Here is a 22,309-nt window from a genome sequence, read left to right on the forward strand (position 1 = left end):
GTATGCCCAGTTAAATTTGAATTTCAGACAAATAATTTTTTTTTAGTATAAGCATGACCCAAATATTACAGTGGAACACACTTACTCTAAAAAATTATTCATAGCATATGTGAAGTTCCAGTGTAACTAGACATTCCATAGTTTTATTTGCTAAATGTGACAATGCAACATCAGAGGTTCTTCCAGTAGACTAGAAAAGGGGTGCACCTTGGAATTTCTTTGGAAAGTCACTTTTCTTGCATGGATCTTATACTACTACTATTCTGTGCACAGCATGACTCTCTAATGTTTGATACTAAGGTAGGGTTTGATGTCATTTGATATTATGGCCAGGATCCAGGAACTTTTCAATATTGCTCTATGATGCACCTCTCCTTCCAAGAGCTTTCTGGAGGGTCTGTTTGCACAAGAAACAATGGCAAAATGGGACTCAAGATACTATGTCATTCTAGGCAGAGCAGTGAGTGGACTTCCCCATTAGGAAATCATGACCCACTGATGTTGTACTCTGATTAATCCCAATCAGATTAGCAACTTCCTGCCCTTGGGATATAGAGGAGTGCCTAGGGAAAGGGCAGGCACAGGAAACTGAAATGTGGGGAGACAGCGTGGCTGTTAGCCTTTGATGACGTCTCCATTTCAGAACTAAGGAACCTGGTGCGTAGTTTCTTTTGGAAACCAAGACTGAGAACATGTAAATTTGGAAGCTATGGGGTAAGCCAAGGTGGGCTCCACAGTCAGGGAGGAGAAGGCCAGGCTATAAAGGGGAAGAAGAAAGCTGATATGCAAAGAGAGGCAGAAAAGAGGGTACACTGTCCTCTTCAATCCACCGCTCCAGTTCTTAATTCCAGCTGCACTGCAAGCTGCATTTCCTCCTCTAAAAATGTCAAATAAATTCTCTTTTGTGCTTAAGTTCACTTGAATAGGTCTCTGTTACTTATATTGATTCTATCACTTACTTGACTAAGAAAAACCACCAAATAAAGAAGCAAGGTCTCCATTCGGTTCAGTTCATTGCAATTTATTTAATTTAAAAATAAAAACAGAAACAAAAACCAAAATGAAACAAAAATCAGTGTGCAATGAAAATACAAACACTTTGGGTGGTTATCCAGCTTTTTTTCCCCTGTAGGCTGTTCTGGGCTCAAACCAATCAAATGAGTAAAAACCAATTTTGACGGGAGCCATAAACCATGTTGCACCAATTAAATTACACCAATATATTATTATAATACCTTTGAAATGCCTTTCAGACCAATAAATAAAAAAGACAAATTCAAATAAAAAAGTCAACTTTTTATTACCAAAACAAAATAGAAATTAAATAAAAGTCACAACACGGATTTTTTTTTAATGTGCAGTCAAGTTTCTCTCTCTTTTTTTTTTTTTCTTCTAGGAATGATACCATGCCAGTAAATCCCTACAGAACATTTCCAGTTTGGCAACAAGCAGTCAGTCGATCATTCACATTTGTACTCAAGACAGCAGGCCTGGGCAAAACTCGCCTGAATTTCACCCTGAAAAGTGCTCCCCATCATCTGAATAAGCAGCACCTGGTAACAGGGATAGCAATTCAGAGGGTACTTAGCATTTTCATTTCACCTGGGGTCTTGAAGCACTTCCTGAAAACTGATCGTGCCTTGAAATTTACCTGTAAAAAGAAGAATAATTCTACCCCTTTGGCAGATGCGTAAACTAAGACGGTGCAAGGCCCACAGAAGCAAGGAAAGGACCAGGAGAGCTGACAGCCAATCTCCTGCTTTGTCCACCAGGTCATAAAAGTGTCTCTCACTTGTAATTCCACAGAAGCGAATAAAGCGTAACTTCTTTGACTTGGATTGGCTGGCAGAGATGACAGGACTTAATGACGAAGCAGGGAGCTGCTTTTAACGGCCTTTCCCTCTATTGCAAGTTTTTCCTTGAAAGGACAGTCGACATTACACCTAGAATTACAGGATGTTTGCAGAGTGTCAGAGCTAAGCAGGGCCTCAGGGACGAGCTAATTTATCCCTCCAAGCCCTCACTGGAAGGAAAACTTAAGCCCCCCAAATAATGCAGATGCCTAAGGCCATCTGTGACTTAACTCAGAGTCTCTGCCTCTGAGTGGAGGACTTTCTCTGCCACAGTCCTCTGGCTGAATTTCCTGACAAAAGAGAACAAGCCTTTGGGGGAGGAAGAAAGGGGTAGACTGACTTTCCTCAATAGTGTCATTTTTACTTAAAGACTAGAATGATGGAAAATACTAAACAGACTCAATCACTTGGCAAAAGGAAAGAACACATCAACCAGTAGGTAGGTGCTAGATCTAAGTCATACTGACAGCTACAGACACGGCCAGCTGCCATATGCAAGGGGCCAGCAGGGCAGCAGCATAGGCTGTTCAGAAAAGACTGCATGAAATGAGGCAGGAATTAGGGAGCTCAGAGTTGCAGGTAGCCCTCCATGCACCCACACCCCACCCCCACAAACACATACAATTTGCTATCTACAGATTTTTTTTTTCCCTTTTAACCTCTATTAGAGTTCAGGAAGGAGATGGAATTGAATGAAAGGAAACTGAGCAGCTTCCCATAACACTGCTCAGCTCAACCTGAAGGAATGCACAAGTCAAAACGCCAGAGCCGGTGGCAAGGGGAGAAACTGAACTGTCTCCTTAAGGAAAGGGCAATTCCATTCTAACGCACTGTCCTAGTGCTGTAAGGTGAATTCTCTCTCATCTCCCTATGAATGACTGTTTGTTGGTTTTTCCAAAGATGTTCCCAAGACCAGTCCTCCTATCTACATGGCTACCAGAGGTGGCCATCTTGAAATGAGTTCTGCTTCTCTTGGCCAGCAGAATCTGAAGTCATCCCAAAGAGACCAGGCAGTCCAAACCTAGTATCCTGAAGGTGTCCCATGGTTGGAGTGGCATCTTGTCACTTGTGATCTGGGTGTTTAGAAATTATATATCTAGTTTTTTTTTTTTTTTTTTTTTTTAACTCTTTAAGAGTCCTGCCGCACCTCTTTTCTGCCTCCTCCAGAACCATCTGGGTGACATCTAGGAAAATGTTCTCTCTCTGACATGCTTCCTCCCAACCCCCTGCACTCTTTCAATACCTTTTTCATTTAAATAAATGGAACTTTCTTTTCCCCCAAAGCCAGGAGTTCATGTCAAAGTTTAAAACCATGACAGAATACTTAGATTTGGGGGGGAAGCACCTTCTACCTGATTTTCCTTTTCTCATCCCAATAACCCGCCTACACGCTAACTCCCTAGAAGCAAACTCGTCTACCTCTGAAGATGCTACACTCAGTGGATGGGGAAACCATTTGTCTTTGGTGAACAGAGCCAATAGTTGATTCAGGTTATCCTCTGGAGACTGTAGACAGTATCACGTCCAACTCAAAACATCCATGCAGGTGAGAACCCAAGAGGCAGCATTCCAGTTAATACTGAGAAAGACAATGACAAGGTGCCCCTTGGTGTGCATCAACTTCCATTCATCTGTGCAAAGATCACAGACCATCTTGTGCCCTATCATTACAATAGTTTTGACCTCTGACACCACCATCTTTTTCCCTGTCCACCCTTAAGAGGTTGTGCTATACAGCAAGGCAGACATCAGAAAAGAGGAGGTGAATAGAAAGAAGCTAAATCACCATGGGTTGACTCTATGTCCTTAGCAGAGTTCAAAGCATTCTCTCTCTGACCAAGGCCCTGTCATCAAAGTCGAGTAGCAAATTAATAAATGCCTCGCCAGTGGCACAAAGGAGTTAACACAGATCCCACAGAATGCCTTAACCCAATTCCCAGGGTTTAGCCAGATCAAAGATGACAGCGACATAGCATTAGTGCTACTGCTGCCCTTCCCTTGTCCATGGTAGCCATGACTAGTCAATCACAGCACTCCCTCCCCGTGGTGTTGGCCACTCACGCCAGCACAACTGGCAGCCATTATTAATTGATCATCACCTCAAGCTCAAGTTGCTGAAATCTACTTGCCAGCTCCATGCAGTCAGACCTAGCTTGCTAATGCAAGGAGAAAAGGGGCAAGTTCTTTGGGCTCACCCAAAGCAGACAGCCCAAGTGTCTCCTGCCCCTCCTCAGAAGCATTTGGATAACTTCTAAGGAAATCCTCCCTCCCCATGTGCTTCCACTCCACCCACTAAGCCGGTCAACACCACCTCCCCTGGACAACTGGTCCTCTAGGAGGTGCCATAAAGCAAATGCCAAATAGGGCCCAAATTCTGACTGACAGTTGGCAGAACCGGCAGAAGAGCCCACTTCTCCCCTTTAGGTGTTGGCTCAAGGCTGCAAACTTGGCCAAATGAGACAGTGCCAATCCTTTTTCAGTCTGTTGTCATGGCCAGCAAAGAGGTAACCAGCCTATGAGCCCATCTTGCTCCCCTTCCTCCCTCGTACCCCTGCCTGTCCTCGGCGCCCTGGAGTGCTAGTTGAGCTTGCTGCAGATCTCCAGCGCTTGCTTGTAGACCTGAGTCACATCATCCATGTCTGTGAGGAGGGAGAAGCTGCTGTCTGCCCCCCGGTTCCGGTACCGCTTCAGGTACTGGGGCCGGGGCCGGTTCTGGAGCCCCTCAAAGTCCTGGATCTGGAGGAAATTTTCTGCAGAGACGCAGCTGCGGATGCACTGGCGGGCAGGGCGATTCTCCTGCAAATCCAGCAAGTCGAAAGAGTCACTGGACAGCACACTGTCATCGCTGATGACACTGGAAGGACGGCTATAGCTCCGGGAGAGGCCCTCGGCAGGGACGCCAGGCTCCGACAGGGATTCCAGTGTGGGCATTTCAGGGCTGACCAGGGCAGGGTCCATGACACCCGCTGAGTACTTGCTGCTGTGTTTCAAGATTCCCTTCCTCCGGCAGGAGAGACTATGGGAGGTTACCCTGGCTGGGTCCGGGGGGCTGGGGGAAGGGATGCTGCTGCCCATCACATCATTGCTGTCCAATAGCTCCGAAGACTCGCTGCGCTCTGGAGAAGAGTAGTAACCCGATTCTCTCTGCTGGGTCTTTTTCAAGATGCCTTTCTTGGGCATTGTGGCTGACTGCTTGGGGCTGAGTTTTCCGGGCACCTCTGCCTCTGGTGAGCTTGGGAGGAGCACACCAGTCCTGCACAAGTCCTGCTCCATCTTGAAAGTAGAGGGTAAGGTAGGACCAACCACTCCTTCAATGAAGCCGGTGCTGTGAGAGCGATGCTCACTGTTACTTCGCTTCTTCAGGATCCCCTTGGGCCTCTTTGAGCTCAACTTGGATGGGCTTTCAGGCACTGCATCCTGACCAGACTGGGCAAAGTCATTCTCTTTCTTGGATTTCTTCAGCGACCGCTGCCGCTCTAACATGACCTCAGATGTCGCGGGCTTAGCCAGGCCCTTCATTTTGGCATCAGCGTCAGCCTGCAGCCCTGTGGAACGGTGGTGCCAGTCAATGATCCGAGCCAGGAGCGGGGACTCAGAGTCATGGAGGGCATCGCAGTCACACACGCTGCTCTTATAGCCCCAGTTCACCCACCAGTGGTTGGCAATGTCCTCAATAGTGGCCCGGCGATCAGGGTTCACCATCAGCATCCACCGAATGAGTCCTCGAGCATCTAAGGAACAAGGGACAAAAGGAATCAGGCATTATGTAGGAGCTTCTGGCTTTGTGAGAGTGGGACCCTCTAGGAGTGGAAAAAGACACACACTCCCTTTAGGAAAAATCCATCTGAAGGCCTGGTCCAGCCACACTATGGAGCACGAAGCCCCAGCCTTTCAGACCATCCATCAAAAGCGTAATCAAGACTCGGAACCACGGGCCAGGGTGCCATCACATCCTGGCATGTTTTCCTATGAGTAAGGAAATGTCATAGAGCTACTAAGCTTTTCATCATCTCAAATCTTTAGAAAATGTGGAAGGTCAGGTAACCAAGAAAGAATCCAGACTTGACCCTGAGAGGTGCCCCACCATTCCTTTGGTGAATATCATTTTGCCAGAAGGAAAAACAGGTGTGGATCATCATGGCTTTCTTTATTCCTCCAAAGGTGGGCTTGTATAAACACACAGCACCTGCAGTCACTGGGAAAGCATGCCAGAGACAGAAGATGGAGCGTGGCTCAAAGGTACGTACATGACATCCCTTAAAGGGATACTAAGAAGACCACAGGAACCAACTGACTCTCACAGCTTACAAACTGACTTTTGGGATCAAACTGTGTTCCCCCAATTGGGATGAATTATATTCTGGGAAGCTGCCACTTCCCCTCAGCTGCTTATGTAGGCGAATGAGAAGCTGGCAAAGGCCCAGTAATAGGGACTGGGGCAAGAAACACCCCTGAAAATACCAAGATGATCATCCTCAGTCATTCAATAAATATTTCTTAAACCCCTACAATGTGCCAGGAACCCCACTGGCATCCGTTAGCTGGTAAGGCAAAGAAGAAGAGGTCATTCTGAATTTTTCCAAAAAGAACAGACTGGCTTATTGAAAAAATTATATATACAGAGAGATCATGCATATCTGTATCTATATCTATATATACACAAACAACAGGTTAGCCTCATTATCCACAGTCTGTATTTACAAATTTTCCTACTCACTACAATTTATTTGTAACCTCAAAATCAATATTCACAGCTCTTTTGCAATCATTTTTGCATATACACAGAGCAGCAAAAAATCTTCAGCTTTCATACTGTTATACAAAGTGTCCTTTTCTCAGTCTATTTAGTGCTGTGTTTCTCACATTTTTTTGGAATTTTTATTGGTGATTCTGCTATTTTAAATGGCCCCCCAAAAAAGTGCTGAAGCACTGTTTGGTGTTCCTAAGCTCGAGAAGGCTGTGATGTGCCTCACGGAGAAGATAAGTGTGTTAGATCAGCTTTGTTCAGGCATGAGTTACAGTGCTGTTGGCCATTGAGTTTGATTATTAACGAATTAATAATGTAGATTAAATAAGGTGTTTTTTAAAAGAGACACACATAAACCCAGGTTATATATCAATCAGTTGACAAAAATATTGTGAGCAGAGGCTCTCAGGAACCTAACCCTCTATTTCCCCTAGGAGCAATGGTTCAGTAATCACAAATTCAGCATTTGCAGCAACTTTTTAGAACAAAACTACTGTGAATAATGAGAATCAATTGTGTATGTGCAGATATATAGATATGCATATATATAGTATGTATGCAAATGAAGTGCCAATGTTAACTTCATTTGCTAACAAAATGACCAACAGTGGCCAGCTGTACACAGTCTCTGCACAAGCATGATGCTCCCCATCAAGAGACAGAGCTCATGACCATGGTTGTCTTGACCAATAGAACACAGAAGATGTGACACAATCTGGGCACAAGCACGGACATAGCACTGGCAATCCGGCCTTGGCAACAGAGCAAGACACCATCTCAAGAAAAACAAATTTTTTAAACAGAAAGGAAGCTCAGCAGCTTCTGGTTCCTCCTTCTTAGAACCCCAAGCTGCCACTGTGGGGTGGCACCTCAGAGGGCACCAAGGAAGGTCCACCATTCAGCCCCAGCAGTGGCTCCAGCTGCCATCTGCTTACAACTGTAGGAGAAACCCCAAGGCAGACAAGAAGAGCCCTTCCCAACCCCCAGGAGTGACAGAGATTATTTCACAGTTGTGGAAGCCACTGAATTTGGTTTTGTGGGGTCAGATGGGGTAGAGTTGTTATGCAGCAATCAACTAGACAGTGCCCATGAGCCATACCTCATGCCAGTGGCACTGTAGAGAAAGACAGAGCAGTGGCCACTCTCACAGGACTTACATTCCCGGGTGGGTGGTTTCTATGTCTACTTAGACTGGGAGGGACCCCATCTAATACCTTTGCCAAAATCTTAATTTATGGTGGAGAATCTGAATCCAAAGAGATTAAGTGACTTGCCCAGATTCACACAGCAAGCAAACTGGACTTCTAGAACGTGTGCCCTGAAAATTTCCTTTGGGAACATTTATGGAAAGCAGCCTAACAAGCCAGCTTTGCCAAGGATGATGCTTCTGGGAAGAAGAGGAAAACCAGGAGACTCCAGACAGACATATTAAAACAAAAGCAGAAAATGAGAGTAGGGTAAACAGATCTCTCTCCCCTCCACCTCTGACCCTCCTTCCGCAAGGCACGCACCTGAGGGCTGCGTGGGCTCCCGGTACTCTCCGCTGCTGATCTGCCGAATGAGGTTTTTGTGATCGAAACCATCGAAGGGCATTGTTCCATAAACGAGAGTGTAAAGCAATACGCCCAGGGCCCAGCTGTCCACCTGGAGCAGACAGACAGCACATATAGGAGCTGGGAAACACATCCCAAGATGCCTCCCAAACCATTAGCATCACAGCCTGTGAGCTGTCACCCGCAACGCCCCCGGGAACTGAATTTAGCACCTGGAAGACAGGTTCCCACAGCAGCCTGACACCTGACAGCAATGCAGCTGGGACCTGCTTCAGAGCCTGACCTTTCCATTCTGAACAGAAGCCAATGGTCCCAACTAGTAAAGAACTTTCTTAAATAGATTATCTTTTTAAATCCTCACTACAATTTTGTGAAGCATCAGAGCCGGGACTATTTTCAGCCCCATTTGACAGATGGGGATGGGAATACTGAGGCCACAAGAACTTAAACGGTTTCTCCAGAGGCCCTGCCCCTGGAGGTAAAACTGGGATGTGGGGCTCTTCATTTCTAATCCAGGAATCAATTCCTTCCTGCACTTTGTTCAAATGAATCAGGAATTACAAACCGAAATGGTGTTAGAGCCAAGCAAACAACAGATATACACAAAGCAAGAAAGGACTGGGGTTATGACATAGAGTGCTGGGGATGGAGACCAACTGGACAGCAGATTCACCCATCTGGGCAGACAACCTCGCCTATGCTAACTGCTGCCATGTAGTAATGTGGACCCAGCACTGCTAGATTCTTTGGTTTTTCAAGAAGAGTCAAAAACCAAACTTTTATATGAAATCTCCAATTATTACATGTTTGTTCAATTTTTAAAATCAAAACTAAGATGGCCAAATAAAGGAGTTTGTTGACCAGATCAAGAGCTGCCAGCTTGTAACCTCAAAAACAGGTCATCAAAGACCAAAATATTCATGAACTACGAGAAATTTAGTGTTGAGTTTCTACAAGCTCGTAAATTGAGTTCTATGCTCCTCCCTCGCATTCTTATCTTAGAAAGACTCTCTCTTCATTGCAGTTGATAGATGGTCTTGGCATCCTTCTCTTTACCCTTCAGCCCTGCCCCCAAACACTCTCAAACAGATAAATATTTGAAAGAAAACATTTCAACACGCTGAGCAGCTGCTATTTAAAGGATACTGAGTAGATGAATCTCTCTGAAAAGAGAACCATCTTTCAAAAAGAATCACCACTCACAACTCACTTTTTTTTCAAAATAAAATTTCCACATACCCAAATCTTACAGTGGCCCTTGAAAGCTCTAGGCATGTAGAGAAATGTATTTCTCAGGAATTAGAAGAGGTCGTTAAAATGTATGTCCTTAGTTAGATATATATGCTGACAAAAATATATACAAAAAAGATATTCACTCCAGAGTGAGGGAATTTTTTGTCTGTCTGTTTTGACATAGCAGGGAAAAAACTAAATGTTCACATCTAGATGTCACTAAATAAATTATGGTATATTCATCAATGTCATTAAAATCATGTTTTTAAAATGAATTTGGAAAGTGGCACAAGATAGTTTTTATAGTAAAAGGCAAGATGTATATATATGTGTCACGTATGTATAAAAAGGGCAAAAATTGGTCTCAATTATTTTTGAAATGCAGAGGTCTACATTGGAAAAAGTTTAAAAGTCACAAAAGTATTAAGTGATTAGGTTTTGTGGGGGGATTGCAGATACCTTTATTTTCCCCTTTAGGCTTTTCTAGATTTTCAAACTTTCCTTCCAGGAGTATGTATTATTGCTTTTATAATCATATAAGGAAAAGTCTTCCTTGCTTGCTTTTTTAGGCTCTGTTTTTCTAAGCATTTCTCAAATCCAATGCCCTTCCTCCTTCTTCTCCCCACCTCCCCAGCCCTACACACATCGGGCAAGCTGCTCACCTCTGGCCCTCGGTAAGGTCTCCCATTGACAATCTCAGGAGATGCATAGAGTGGACTCCCACAAAATGTTTGCAAGAACTTATCCTTCTGGTACAGGTTGGAAAGCCCAAAGTCAGCAATCTACAAAGAGAAGCAAGACCCAGGGAGACTTGTTAGCATTCCAGACTACGTCTGTGTTGGATCAGTTTACATCACACGGAATGGATGAGGGGCACCTGGGTGGGTCTGCCAGCTGGATCGCCGTTTTCTCTCAAGTCCTGAGTTTTCATAAAGGACCACTCAGCCCAACAGGGTAAGTCTTTCCTAGCTGCAGTCCTTGGCATCCATCACAAGTTCTACCGGATCTTCAGGCTACAAGCTCTGCAACTTACTTAGAATTACTCTTTAAATGGACACTCTAAACTTTAATTTAGACTTGCTGTGAGAAATCGCATTTATAAAATCATGGCTTGACATTTCTGATGAACATTAAAGTGTGTAACTATTAATTTAAGAATTGTCCCTCTGTGGTCTACCCAATCATATTGTATTTGCAGTGGTGTGAATATCACGTTGTGGAAAACCCCTGACCTACACACCTGGGAATACCACCTCTTTATCCACTCACACCCTGATTAGAATTGTACTTTGCCTGTCTTGTGACCCAAGATGAAATGGACTAATGGACTCAGAGCACTGGGTTTTCAGTCATCATATTTCAGACCAACTCCGCTCCTATCCATCTGTTACTTAGTGACCTTGAGCTTCAGTTTACACACCAGATAATGGGAATCCATGATCCCTTTCCTGTTCTAGCTCATAGGATTATCACGAGAATAATAAGAAAAAGAAATCAATTGAGATGAGACGTTGGCCAGGCGATCACTTGAAGTCAGGAGTTAGAGACGAGCCTGGCCAACATGGAGAAACTCGGTCTCTACTAAAAATATAAAAATTAGCTGTGCATGGTGGTGCGCGCCTGTAGTCCCAGCTACTTGGGAGGCTGAGGTATGAGAATTGCTTGAACCTGAGAGGTGGAGGTTGCAGTGAGCCGAGATTGCACCCCTGCACTCCAACGTGTGCAACGGAGCGAGACTCCATGTCAAAAACATATATATATATATGATATATATATATCAGACCGTGAATGTAAAAGTGTTTCATAACCTTCAAGTTTCATGCAGATGTTTCACCTAGCCTTGTTTCCATTGTACTCCACACTCCTTGGAATCATTCTCTTCTCCTTTGGTTTCTTGAAATGTTTTATGTGTTATCATTTATGACAGCACTTTTACATATATATGAATATGTACCTGTATCATACATATATATATATATATTTGCTTTCCCTATCAGACTCTGGATTTCCTGAGGCAGTTGGCAGATTCCACATCCTTCCCTTATCTTTGTATCACCCACCACTTAGCACCTGCCCATATCCATGAAACACCTGTCGCTAGAATAGGCATATTTTGAAAAGCTCAAGAAATTAATATATAATGCAAAAGAATAATAACGATTAACTTAGTTACCACTTTTTGAACAACTTCCAATTATCAGGTACTGCTCCAAACACTTTAAATTCTTATCTAATCTTAACAAAAACCTGATTTAAAAAGCAATGTGAATGTAGTTCATGACTTAAAAAGGTTAAAACAGTTTTATGTTACGTCCATTTTACCACAAATTTTTCTGAAAAACTCATTTAAAAAATGAGGAAATTGAGGTTTAAGGAGATAAGGTTACTTATTTAAGGAGATGAGTAACCCATACACAGCAATATAAACCCCTGTGCCTCTAAAGCTTCAAACGACAGTGCCTCCCTGCCCCTGGGTCACCTGGAGATTCCACTCCAGTCTGAGACAGCCTTGCAAGCTGAGACCCTGTAGGTTGCCATCATTCTCCAAGCTGATTTCCATGTGAGGCTTGGAAATGGGCTGTGTGATTCGCATGCCCAGAGAGAGCCCAGTCTGAATACCACCAAGGTTCTGTTGTGGTCACAGCCCCTCAAAGAAGCCTATTTTATAAAAGTCATCCCTGAATGAATGGAATGTCATTGAAAGCAGCTGGTGTATAATCATCCTCAGAAAATGCATTCTCCGGGCTCAGATTGCACTAAATTGCCCTGAATTCCACTTTCTTATCAAGGCTCCTGACTTGCTTGCAGAAAGTTGGCTGGAAGCTTTATGAAGTGTGCCCTGTCAATCAGAAGAGGCATGGAATGGCTACACATGGGAAAATGCATTCCCTTCCCGCCTGGCAGTGCCTGAGGCACCATATGAGCTTCCAAATACACGTGCGTGTGAGAAGTAACCACTGCACATGCACACACTCATGCCGGCAGTTTTCACTCCGGCCTGGGCAGCCTCGTTTGCTTTGCAGCCGTTCTGGAGAAGTGTGTTTATGTTACGGCCCACTCCCATCCTCACAGACTGATGTTTATCAGCCTCTCCCAGTAAAACTGTCATTGCTGCTGACACAAGATTAATAGAAATCTAGATTAGCCTGTGTTCTTGGCACTTGGATGGAAAAGCAGTATTAATCGACACACACACACACACACACACACACAGAGAGAGAGAGAGAGAGAGAGAGAGAGAGAGAGAGAGAGGCTTCTCAAACCTTGAGCCATTCAAACTTGGGCTTCAGCTCTAAGATTTAATGCCATATGAAATTTATATCAACTATTGATAAGAGGGGAAATGGCCACTGGCTGTGAAACCTCTCTGAAGCTTCGGTTTTCTCATCTGTAAAATAGCGTTAGGAAGAGTATCTATCCCTACTGTGTCATGGTGAAGATTAAATGACATAAAGTATGTAAAGTGCTTACAACAGTAATTGGCCCAGAGTTGGAACTCAATAAATATTTGCTTCCCAACTTGAAATCCAGAGAGTTAATTACCTTCATTATACTAGAAGCAGAGTTTATTCCAATGCCAGGGACTCTTGACAGTAAAGAAATAGAGATATTTTAGATGCCAAATAATAATCAAATAACTTTGAATCATAAAATAAAAAATTTATTCCTGTCTGGATTCTCCTTTAGTTCTCCAGATCAAGTCAAGGAGAAGGTCTCAATTGGGCACTAGTGTGCCTTCAGTATCTCTTTGGCATTTATCAAAGAGAACAGGCTTCAGGGCCAGCCTGCAGCAGCAACCAACATTAAGCTGGAATTTCATAATGCTATTTAGTTTCCATTATGCTTAGTTTTGAGCTTACCTTCTATTCATCGTAAGTGATACTGGCTTTCCATTTAAGGTAATTATTTAGGGCTTCTTTTTCAAACAGAACTTTAAAAAGTGAACTTAACTCAACAAAAATATTAAGTAAAATAGCAGTGAGGGTACCGCGGAAAGGCAAAATCCTTGAAAAGGATGAAAAACTGAAATTTGAGAAATATTGATTTTAAACATCATAAAACAAAAATAATCACGTGTCAGAACTACTTTGACCTGAAAGAGCCCTAAAAGATGTTAATCCTGCCCCTGGCTCTAAAAGTGAAGCAGCTGAAGTTTTCAGGGCATAAGAAGTTTTGCTGAAGGTTGTAAAGAACAGCAGCAAGTACATGAAGGAGCACGTAGGTCTTCCCAAGCCATACAGTTTCTCCAAAAGGACATCAGCTGTAAATGGAGAGGATGACTCTCCAGAAAGGAGGCCACTGGGCTGTAGTATTTTGCTGACACACTAGCAAGCAAGCTTTGGAGAAAGGTACCTAGCCGGCATTTTGGCTTGTTGTTTTGACTGTTCCCCTGCCCTGTACTGATTCAGAACCATCTTCTGCCCCTGTCCTCCGCTATTCAGTTCAGCCTTGATTCTCGAGCCCTTAAACTCAAAGCTCAGGTCCTTAATATTTGGAGTTTTTATTGTTATCAATCCTTTCTAGAGGTATTCCCTGCTACATGAAAATTGGGGTTTGAAAGATACATGAGGAAGTGATTATTCATTCACATTTCAAAAGGATTACCCTCACTACAACATGGATGACCCCTGAAGATATTATGCTAACTGAAATCAGCCAGACACAGAAGGACACATATTCTATGATTCCATGTATATGAGGTCCCTGGAGTAGTCGAATTCACAGAGATGGAAAATCGAATGGAGGTCTCCAGGGGCTGAGAGGAGGGGGTAAGGAGAGTTTCTGTTTAGTGGGGACAGAGTTGCAGCTGGGGAAGATGAAAACATTTAGATGGATGATGATAATGCTTACACAACAATACGAGTATACTTAATGCCACTGAACTGTATACCTACAACTGGCAAGTTTTATGTTATATGTATTTTACCACCATAAAAGGATTAACCCCAGAACACTGTTAATAATGAGCTCATCTGGTGAAAAATGAAGTGTTACCTTGCTGACATTAACTGATAGGAAAGGAGGCTGATGGCAATGTTAATAATTAGTGATGGTCTGGCAGTCACCTGCAGTGTTTAACAGGAAGTGTGGGGCACTCCACAGATCAGACATTTTGGGGCCAGGAGAACCTGGGGCTAACTTTGGCTGTGATGGGTGGGACCTGCCAAGTCACTGGAGTTCCTCATCTGCAAATCAGGACTCAGACTAGAACCCACCTCACATAGGTAAGAAGAGTAGAGAATATATACGTAAAGCTCCTGGAAAGCCAGTCCTGGGATCAGCTGACTCTATAAATTACAGCCATTACAGTAAGACTGATGGTTTGGTTGACTTAACAACTGTTTGCTAGACAAGGCAAACAGAGAACCGAGATTACTAAAGCCACTGCCCACTAAAGGGCCAGGAGATCTTATCAGTCATTTATAACATATAACAGGCATGTCCACAGTGAGATGCTGCATCATAGGATAGGAAAAGTAAAGGATTCAGGGTTTGAATACTTAAGTTCAAATCTCAGCCTCACCTCTTAGCCACATCCAACCCAAGGCACTTTAGTTAATCCCAACCCACTCCAATCTGGCCCACGGACCAGCAGCATCAGCATCACCTGGGAACATTTCAGAAACTGAGACACTCAAGCCCCGTATTCACTAAAACTGCATTTTAACAAGAGCCCCAGTGTATAATACACACTTGCACATCAGCCGTTCTGAGTCTACATTTCTTCACCTATAAAATGGGGTTGATGATAATCACGTCACCTACCTGGAAGTGCTGGTATCAAACCAAATAAATTGACCCATGGAAATGTTTACACCATGCCTACCTAGCACACAATAGGCCTTCAATAAATGTTAGCTATGACTACTTCATTTAACATCTCTTAAGTCTCAGATTACTTTGTGGGAAAATGGAACTGTAATATGACCAATCACATGGCACTGTGAAAATCAGTCAGATTAAACAAGGTAAGAATTAAAATAGGCCAGGTGTGGTGGCTCATGCTTGCAATCCCAGCTTTTTTCGAGGTTAAGGCAGGAGGACTGCTGGAGGCCAGGAGTTCTAGGCTGCAGTAAGCTATGATGGTGCCACTGCACTCCCGTCTATGTGACAGAGCAAGACCCTGTCTCTAAAAATAAAAATAACAGTAGCAGCATTGCTATGTGCCAGGCACGGTTCTGTAAGTGCTACATTTATTAATGTAGTAAATTCTCACAACAACCTTATCTGGAGGATTCCAGATAGCGAATTCCAAATTTATCCTTATTTTGCAGATGAGAAAACTGAGGCACAGGGCGGTAAAGTGGCTTGCCTGAGACATTGGTGAAGAGTTGCCTTGGCTGTAAAGTGCTATATAAAGGGGAGTTATTGCTCTCAGGTGGCTGACGAGGAAATGCACTTTCTGCGTAACTCTTCGGGAAGACAGCAATTCCATCCAGGAAGACACACTCTATAGCTCCTTTCCGGCCTTGGAGTTGATTGCTGTGGCTGCACCCACAACAGCCTCACTCCTGAGTTGCCAGGAAGTGAAGGCAGGGAGTGGAACAAGAAGCAGAAGTGAGTGTGGCTGGCTTCCATCTTCAGAGGATCTAAGCTCACACTGCCTCTCTTAAAAGAAATTCCCACCCAAAAACAATGCGAGAAGGCTCTTAACGGAAGGCGCATCCAAGCAGCAGCTTGCATGGATGCTAACAAGCAGCCAGAGCCAGCTCACAACACACAGCCCTGGCACCCCCGCATGACTGCTCTGGCCACTGCGACTCAGCCTGGCCATCAGCCACCAATCGCGCTTGGAGAGTCTCTCGCAGGGACAGCTGTCTGCAAGCCTGCCTGCAGGCAAGGTAAGGCTGACAAAAGCATGGACCAAAACAGTGCCCTCATGTGATACACTTTTAGATAGAGGGCAAATTTGGATAGTAAGAGTAGAGGGTAGAATTAATCATGTGTTTGGCCTTTGCAGCCGAAAAGCCATAGGTTTATAGCCAGTTCCATCACTTATTATCTGCAAGAGCCTCCTTGTCTGTAAAATGGATGTGATCACACCCACCCCTGGGGAGGCATTCTGAGAACCAAAGGAAATAAGGTGCAGAAGGTCTGGCATGGGGCTCTAGCTTCCAGCAGGGGCTCAGTCAGCATTACTTTCTTTTTCTAGTCTTCACGCTGTGTTCCTGTGCTTGCTATTCCTTCCTCTTGAAAAGCCATCATCATGTTCCTTACTATCAAACTCCTACCCATCCCTCAAAACCCAATTCAATCCCTCTTCCTCTATGAAGGCTTTCTGGTCCATCCAGCTGGACAAACCCACTACTTCCCACTCGGCACTTCCACAACACATTACACAGGGTCATTTGGCCCTGCCAAGGGAGGAGGATCAGGGAAGTCTTCGTGGAAGAAGAGGCATTCAAGCAGAGCCCCAAAGAAGAAGCAGGCAAAAAGGAATGAGCAGAGCATTCCAGACAGTGTGAACCACGTATGCCAAGGTCAAGAAGCCTGAGACGGCTTGGTGGATCAGAAGAATTCAAGTCCTATACCAAGGGCCTTCCCTGACCACCCTAGCTAAAAGAGCAACTCTATTCTTCATTCTCACCCTTCATGGATTTTCTTCACTACCAGCCAATTACGTTATGTGTTTACTTGTTTATTGCTCTGTCCCCAACTGGAATTTTAAGCCCACTACAGCAGGTACCTTCTCTTCTTCACTGACTGCTGTATCCTCCTCACAGCTCAATATTACTGCTAGTTCAACAACTGTTAGATCCTGGGTTCCAAGACAGATATTTGGCCATCTAGTTCACTATTAAATCCTCAGCACAGAGCCAACTACACAGTAGGAACTTATTTCTGATCAAATAAATACTGTCCAGAAGAGATGTTCAATTCCAATGCAGGAGTGGATGAGTGAATGCAGGTATGCATGGGTATATACACACAACACATGAACTGATTAATTCATGCATGGATCCAGAGCTCTCACATTCATATTATCAAAGCCCAGAAGCCGACTCTGAGCTGCCCTACTTGGCCTTGTTAAGCTTCAGAGGTTTCTATCTCATTTTGGCCCTGGCCATTCAAATCTTCTTTTCTTATCCACAGCAGCCGCCTTTCCATTGTCATAAGGGGCAGCAGGCCATTTCCCCTATGCCCCTCTACTCTGAGTCTTGGGAGCTCACCAGATTCCCAGCACTCTTGGAGGAGGTCGGCTGACCCTGGTGCCTGGACCTCTTCTCATTGTAAGACATTTTTACAGGAGCCTTCTATGGGAATTGTCGGCATTCCATTCTCCCAGAGAGTGGGCTGTGAATCTGGCCCGTTTTTTATTAATTGCAAATTAATGCTGTGCTGGGTGTCTATTTTAGTAGACATGCTTCCAGAGTACGGAATGCAACCCAAAGCAGCACATTGCTCTCATTCTTTCTGCTGACCGACTGTGTGAATATTTTTAGAAGCCACACCCTCTCGCAGTGTCCAGATAAATAATTTCCAATGCCAGATGTGCTCTTTGCAAATCAACATCAGGCAGGGAAGGGGAGAGGAATGAGCTACATGGCTCTCCCTACCATTGCAGCGACATGTGACAAGTTTAAACCAGTAGCGTTTATACAGGCTTCCTAGGCCAAAGTCTTGAAACATGGACAACCAATCCACATTTAGAGAGGCACCAGAGGGGGCTCCAAGAGAGGAACTTGCTGCTCATGTCCCGTTGGTTGGTGGCTCATCTGTTTCCAGGTCCAGACACGGATGACAGGGACTCTCTTGAGCACAGAGGCCAGCTTGTGGCCATGTCTGCCTGCCTTTGTCAGCAAGTACCCTTTCTAAATGTGTCTCAACAAAATGCTGAGTCAGGAAGGGTTGCGAATATACAGCCAGAAGACAAATCAACACCAGCTGAATCACATTTTTTAAAACCTTGGGAGTGGGTGGGAGATGATGAAAAGTAATGTGCCTGGAAGTCAAACTCGTAAGTTCTAATCCTGGCTCGTCATTCCTTTATTCCAAAGTCAAACCGTTTTGAAGTTCCTACTGTGTGCCAAGCAGCAGCCTACACTTTGAGGAAGCAAAGACAATAATTTAGTGTAGACTGATCCACTGTGTGATTGTAGACATTATCATCTAGACTTTCTGAGTCATAATCACTAAAACAAGGGGTTGGAAAATGACCCCCAACGTTTTTTGAAGATCTAGGATTGTCAGATCTGAGTAGGATTCCTTGAACAAGGAGGAAAGGAATTTAAAAGTGTTAATCATGGGACTATCTGGTTTCTCTTTGGTATATGTGTGTGTATGCACACCCGTGCTTTACCTTGGGAAAGGCCAGGATTAGAAATTCCTAAGCAAAAGTAAGTGTGTAAGCCTGAATTGCTAATACTGTTTGGTGTGTGTGCTCTTTCCCTCCATCATGCATAGGGACCCTAGGTTGAAGAACTTGGTGCAGGGGAACTGTCAGCCCCAACATGATTGCTCTTTTGCTTACACAAATGAAGCCATTCTTCTAGGCTCCTACCTCACTGTTTCCCTACACAACTGCTTTCAAATTCTAATCATTTTTCTCCTCCATTAGGGAATTCTATGATTTCATAGAAAGCTATGTGTCTTATCACTTCTGGGAATACATCATGAGACCAAGAGGTCACACTGCACCATGGAACCCAATCCCTAGGCAAGAGGCTCACATTCCAGGCCTTGTAAAGACGACATTTCATTTTGAGAGCTCTGGGGGCAGGTGACAGGAAGAATCTGGACAGGAAGTCAATAAGGTTCACACAAACCCTTAGAAAAATGTGGCCCTCAAACCAGGACCAATTTTTCAGCCATGGCCTGACCACCACTCCCCAGGACCTAGGCGCCTTCAGAGCAGCTGACTTCCAGTTCAATTCCCTCTCCAGGGGCCAGCCATTTAAGCAGGCTCCTGGTATAGTAACAGTTAAGTATGAATTGCTTTGACTGTAGCATTGTCTAAAATCTTCACGTTTGTTATTGACTCCCCAGGACTCGACACAGGGCATTGCACACAGTAACTGTTCAGAAAATACTCATTGAAAAACAATGAACAAATAAACAATAATCTCCAGAGACAGGAACTGGCATCGCTACTTGACAGATGAGGAAACTAAAGCCTAAATCATCAAGAAACTTACCCAAATACTCCCATTACTAAGGGACAGTGTTGCAATATCTAACTCCAAAGCCACCACTTTTAACTTTCACTCATTTGCACACAAGTGCTTAGCAGTTTACAAAATTAAACACAGAGAGTACTCTAAGTCTCATTCAGTACTCTAAGCAGGCCTGTGGGTAGAAGTGCTACCCTATTTTACAGTTGAGGAAACAGGGTTAAGTGGTTTTCCCAGTGTCAAGAAGCGAGTAAGCCACACAGCCCAGAATTTCCTAACTCTACAACTGGTGTTCCTTCTAGAATAATCCAACCACTTTGCCAGAAATAGACCCTGAGATTCCACTTCCTATTCCTATGCAGAACTGCTTTGACCAACTATTTCCTTCTTATTCTATTAACTACATATAACTATAATCAACCAGAGCAAGAGGTCACTGGGTCATGGCTTCCAGGGGCCTCTCAAAGGATGATGGTGACTCATGGTTGCCACCATGATCTGTACCCAGAATCCTAACACCAGAGCAACTCCATCCTTCCAAGCAAGGAGACAAGTCTCATTACACGCTCCTCCACTGATAGGAGCAACAACAAAAAATCATTCCCATGCTTTGTCCAGGGACCAGGGATAAGCCACTAACGTCACCAGTGGCCAATTGGAGGGCTCCTGCTGGTGCTGGGAGTACTAAGGCCATTTCATAATGAAACCCATGCGGCGAGCTCCGTTTATTTTGAAACTGTATTTGCTTATTTTGTAGACATAGTCAAAAGGACATTCAGAGGGCTCCCTGGGAGGCACTTGAACCCTGTAGGCCAGGAGAGCTTTCTCCAGCTCCAGCAGCAGCCAGCAATAATACTCTCCGTGTGAGTAAACTCCAGCACTTGCTATTTCCCAACAGCAAGCGCCATCCCCGTTTCGGTCAGCTTCCCAGGGCCATGGCTGGTTTTGGGGGTGGGAAGGTGGAGAGGGAGAAGTAAGAGACAGGGTGGAGAGTGACAAAGAAGAGGCCAGGAAAAGCGTTCCAACTCTAAAATAATTTAGGGTCCTGCTAGCAAATAAAGCAAAGTGACTTGAATTTAGGCTCACGAATCAGACAGACATGGGTTCAAATCCCAACTCCACTCCTTACCACTGGATTACCTCGGGCAAATTACTGAGTTTTTCTGTGCCTCGGTTTCCCTGTGTGAAATGATGTAAATAACCGTGCTTCTCTTGCAGAGTTGTTGTAAAGATTGAATTTAAGTGATATCAGGCAAAAATATGAAATATATATGAAATTGCTATGGTGATGATTTTAGACTATGAGCTTCCTGAGGATAGGCACTGTATCCTAGTCATCTCATTCCACCCAGGGAGGAAGAATAACGTTCAGCGTATTGCAGGAGATCAATAACTGCTTGTTGAATTTAATTGTTTGAACTGGACTTAGAGCTCAAGCAAAGAGACTCAGCCTGCCAGGGTAGGAAGTGGCTGCCTTATTTCCAGGCTGCGGCTTGGAGTGGGTTAAGCCTCCACAAGGCTGCAAGGCCCAGGCTCTGCATATCAATCAACGAGGCAAGAGCTTTACCTTAATATTGCAGTTGTCATCGAGCAGTATATTTTCCAGCTTCAAGTCCCGGTGGACCACACCGTTCTGAAATGAGAAGACAAAGAGGGAACTGAATGGGAGCGGCTGGGATGAGAACAAGAGAGAAAAAGGAAGGAGGAGGGTGCGCAAAGGGAAATGTCTGACAGATTAAAGAAATGCACCAGCCCGGTGGTCTTCGCCTTCATCCTTCAGGCTGCTCTCCCTGTCTTGACGTTCCCCCGCCAGTGACCGACCAGCGACAGGAGAGCATTAGTCACTTGCTGTGTGGTTAAGGGAAAAATGACTGGAATCTGTTCTCCCCCAGAGCCTGTAAAACAGCAGGGGGATTCTTTGTCGGAATGTAATTCCACTGTGTGAAAGCAATGTAATCCCAGGCAGTGGCAAACAATGTCTGTCTGGGATGGGATTCCCAGGGAAGAAGCAGATTTCTCTGCCGGGGACTCAGAGTGTGGGGCTCACAGGCCTTCCCTGTCTGTCTGTGTGCCTGCCTACCTACCCAATGCTGGAAAGACAAATGGGCCAATCTATTTCGACCCATCCTGATCTGTCCTGAGGATAACATTTCCTAAGCAGCCTGGAGAGAAGACTCTGCTTTCTACTCAGCTGGATTCAGTGCTGGGTGAAAGGTGGAGCGTGAGAGCAGACCAATGAGACCGTGACCACTGGCCTGACCAAAGCAGGTGGCTGCCATCCTGCCTGACCTTTCCATTCAGGCAAACTCTGGCAAGGCTGGAGCCTGAACTTCAATGACCAGCAGCCAGCCAGCTGAAATATGAAAAGCAGTCATCTACCAATAGGCTGTCAGTCTACACAGCAATAACCTCTAGCCTTCTCAATTCTTTTTTAAGACCTGATTATCTTTTTAGGGGATGGATGAGCATGGGAAGGGCAGTGGGCCTGAAAGAACTGGCTATTTCAGGCTGAGTGGACAAGTAGCGGGGGCCTTGAATGATTCTGAACAGCATTCAGCATAAAGGACATCTACAATCGAAGCTGCTCTTTTGAGCAAACCAACAGGCATGTTTACAGCTGGTTCTTTCTTATTTTCCTTTTCATTTGACCATTCTTAATATCTCCAAAAGCACTGCCCAGAGGGAGAGATGAAAACATGTATTTCTACTACTCTTTTTCTAATTCAAGCCTACAAGGAGGCCTTCTGAATGCAGAAATGAACAAAACCAAATCTTCTGGAAGAAAGATGTGGACTACAAGGTACCTGATTC

At 44.5% G+C, this 22,309-nt stretch overlaps 1 protein-coding gene across 1 annotated transcript in view; it reads right to left on the reverse strand.

Moving 5' to 3' along the window:
• Positions 1 to 2,977: 2,977 nt before the first annotated feature.
• Positions 2,978 to 22,309, reverse strand: part of NUAK1 (NUAK family kinase 1) — a 74,426-nt gene continuing 55,094 nt past the window's right edge. Inside the window, exons 4-7 of the mRNA XM_017540700.2 lie at positions 21,066 to 21,131; positions 10,049 to 10,168; positions 8,112 to 8,244; positions 2,978 to 5,584 (exon numbers count right to left, since the gene is read on the reverse strand). Coding sequence (XP_017396189.1) covers positions 4,431 to 5,584; positions 8,112 to 8,244; positions 10,049 to 10,168; positions 21,066 to 21,131 — 1,473 coding nt within the window. The 3' untranslated portion in view covers positions 2,978 to 4,430. The remainder of the gene's footprint in view (positions 5,585 to 8,111; positions 8,245 to 10,048; positions 10,169 to 21,065; positions 21,132 to 22,309) is intronic.

Source organism: Cebus imitator, unplaced genomic scaffold, assembly GCF_001604975.1.
Source record: "Cebus imitator isolate Cc_AM_T3 unplaced genomic scaffold, Cebus_imitator-1.0 Scaffold8, whole genome shotgun sequence".
Taxonomy (NCBI): Eukaryota; Metazoa; Chordata; class Mammalia; order Primates; family Cebidae; genus Cebus; species Cebus imitator.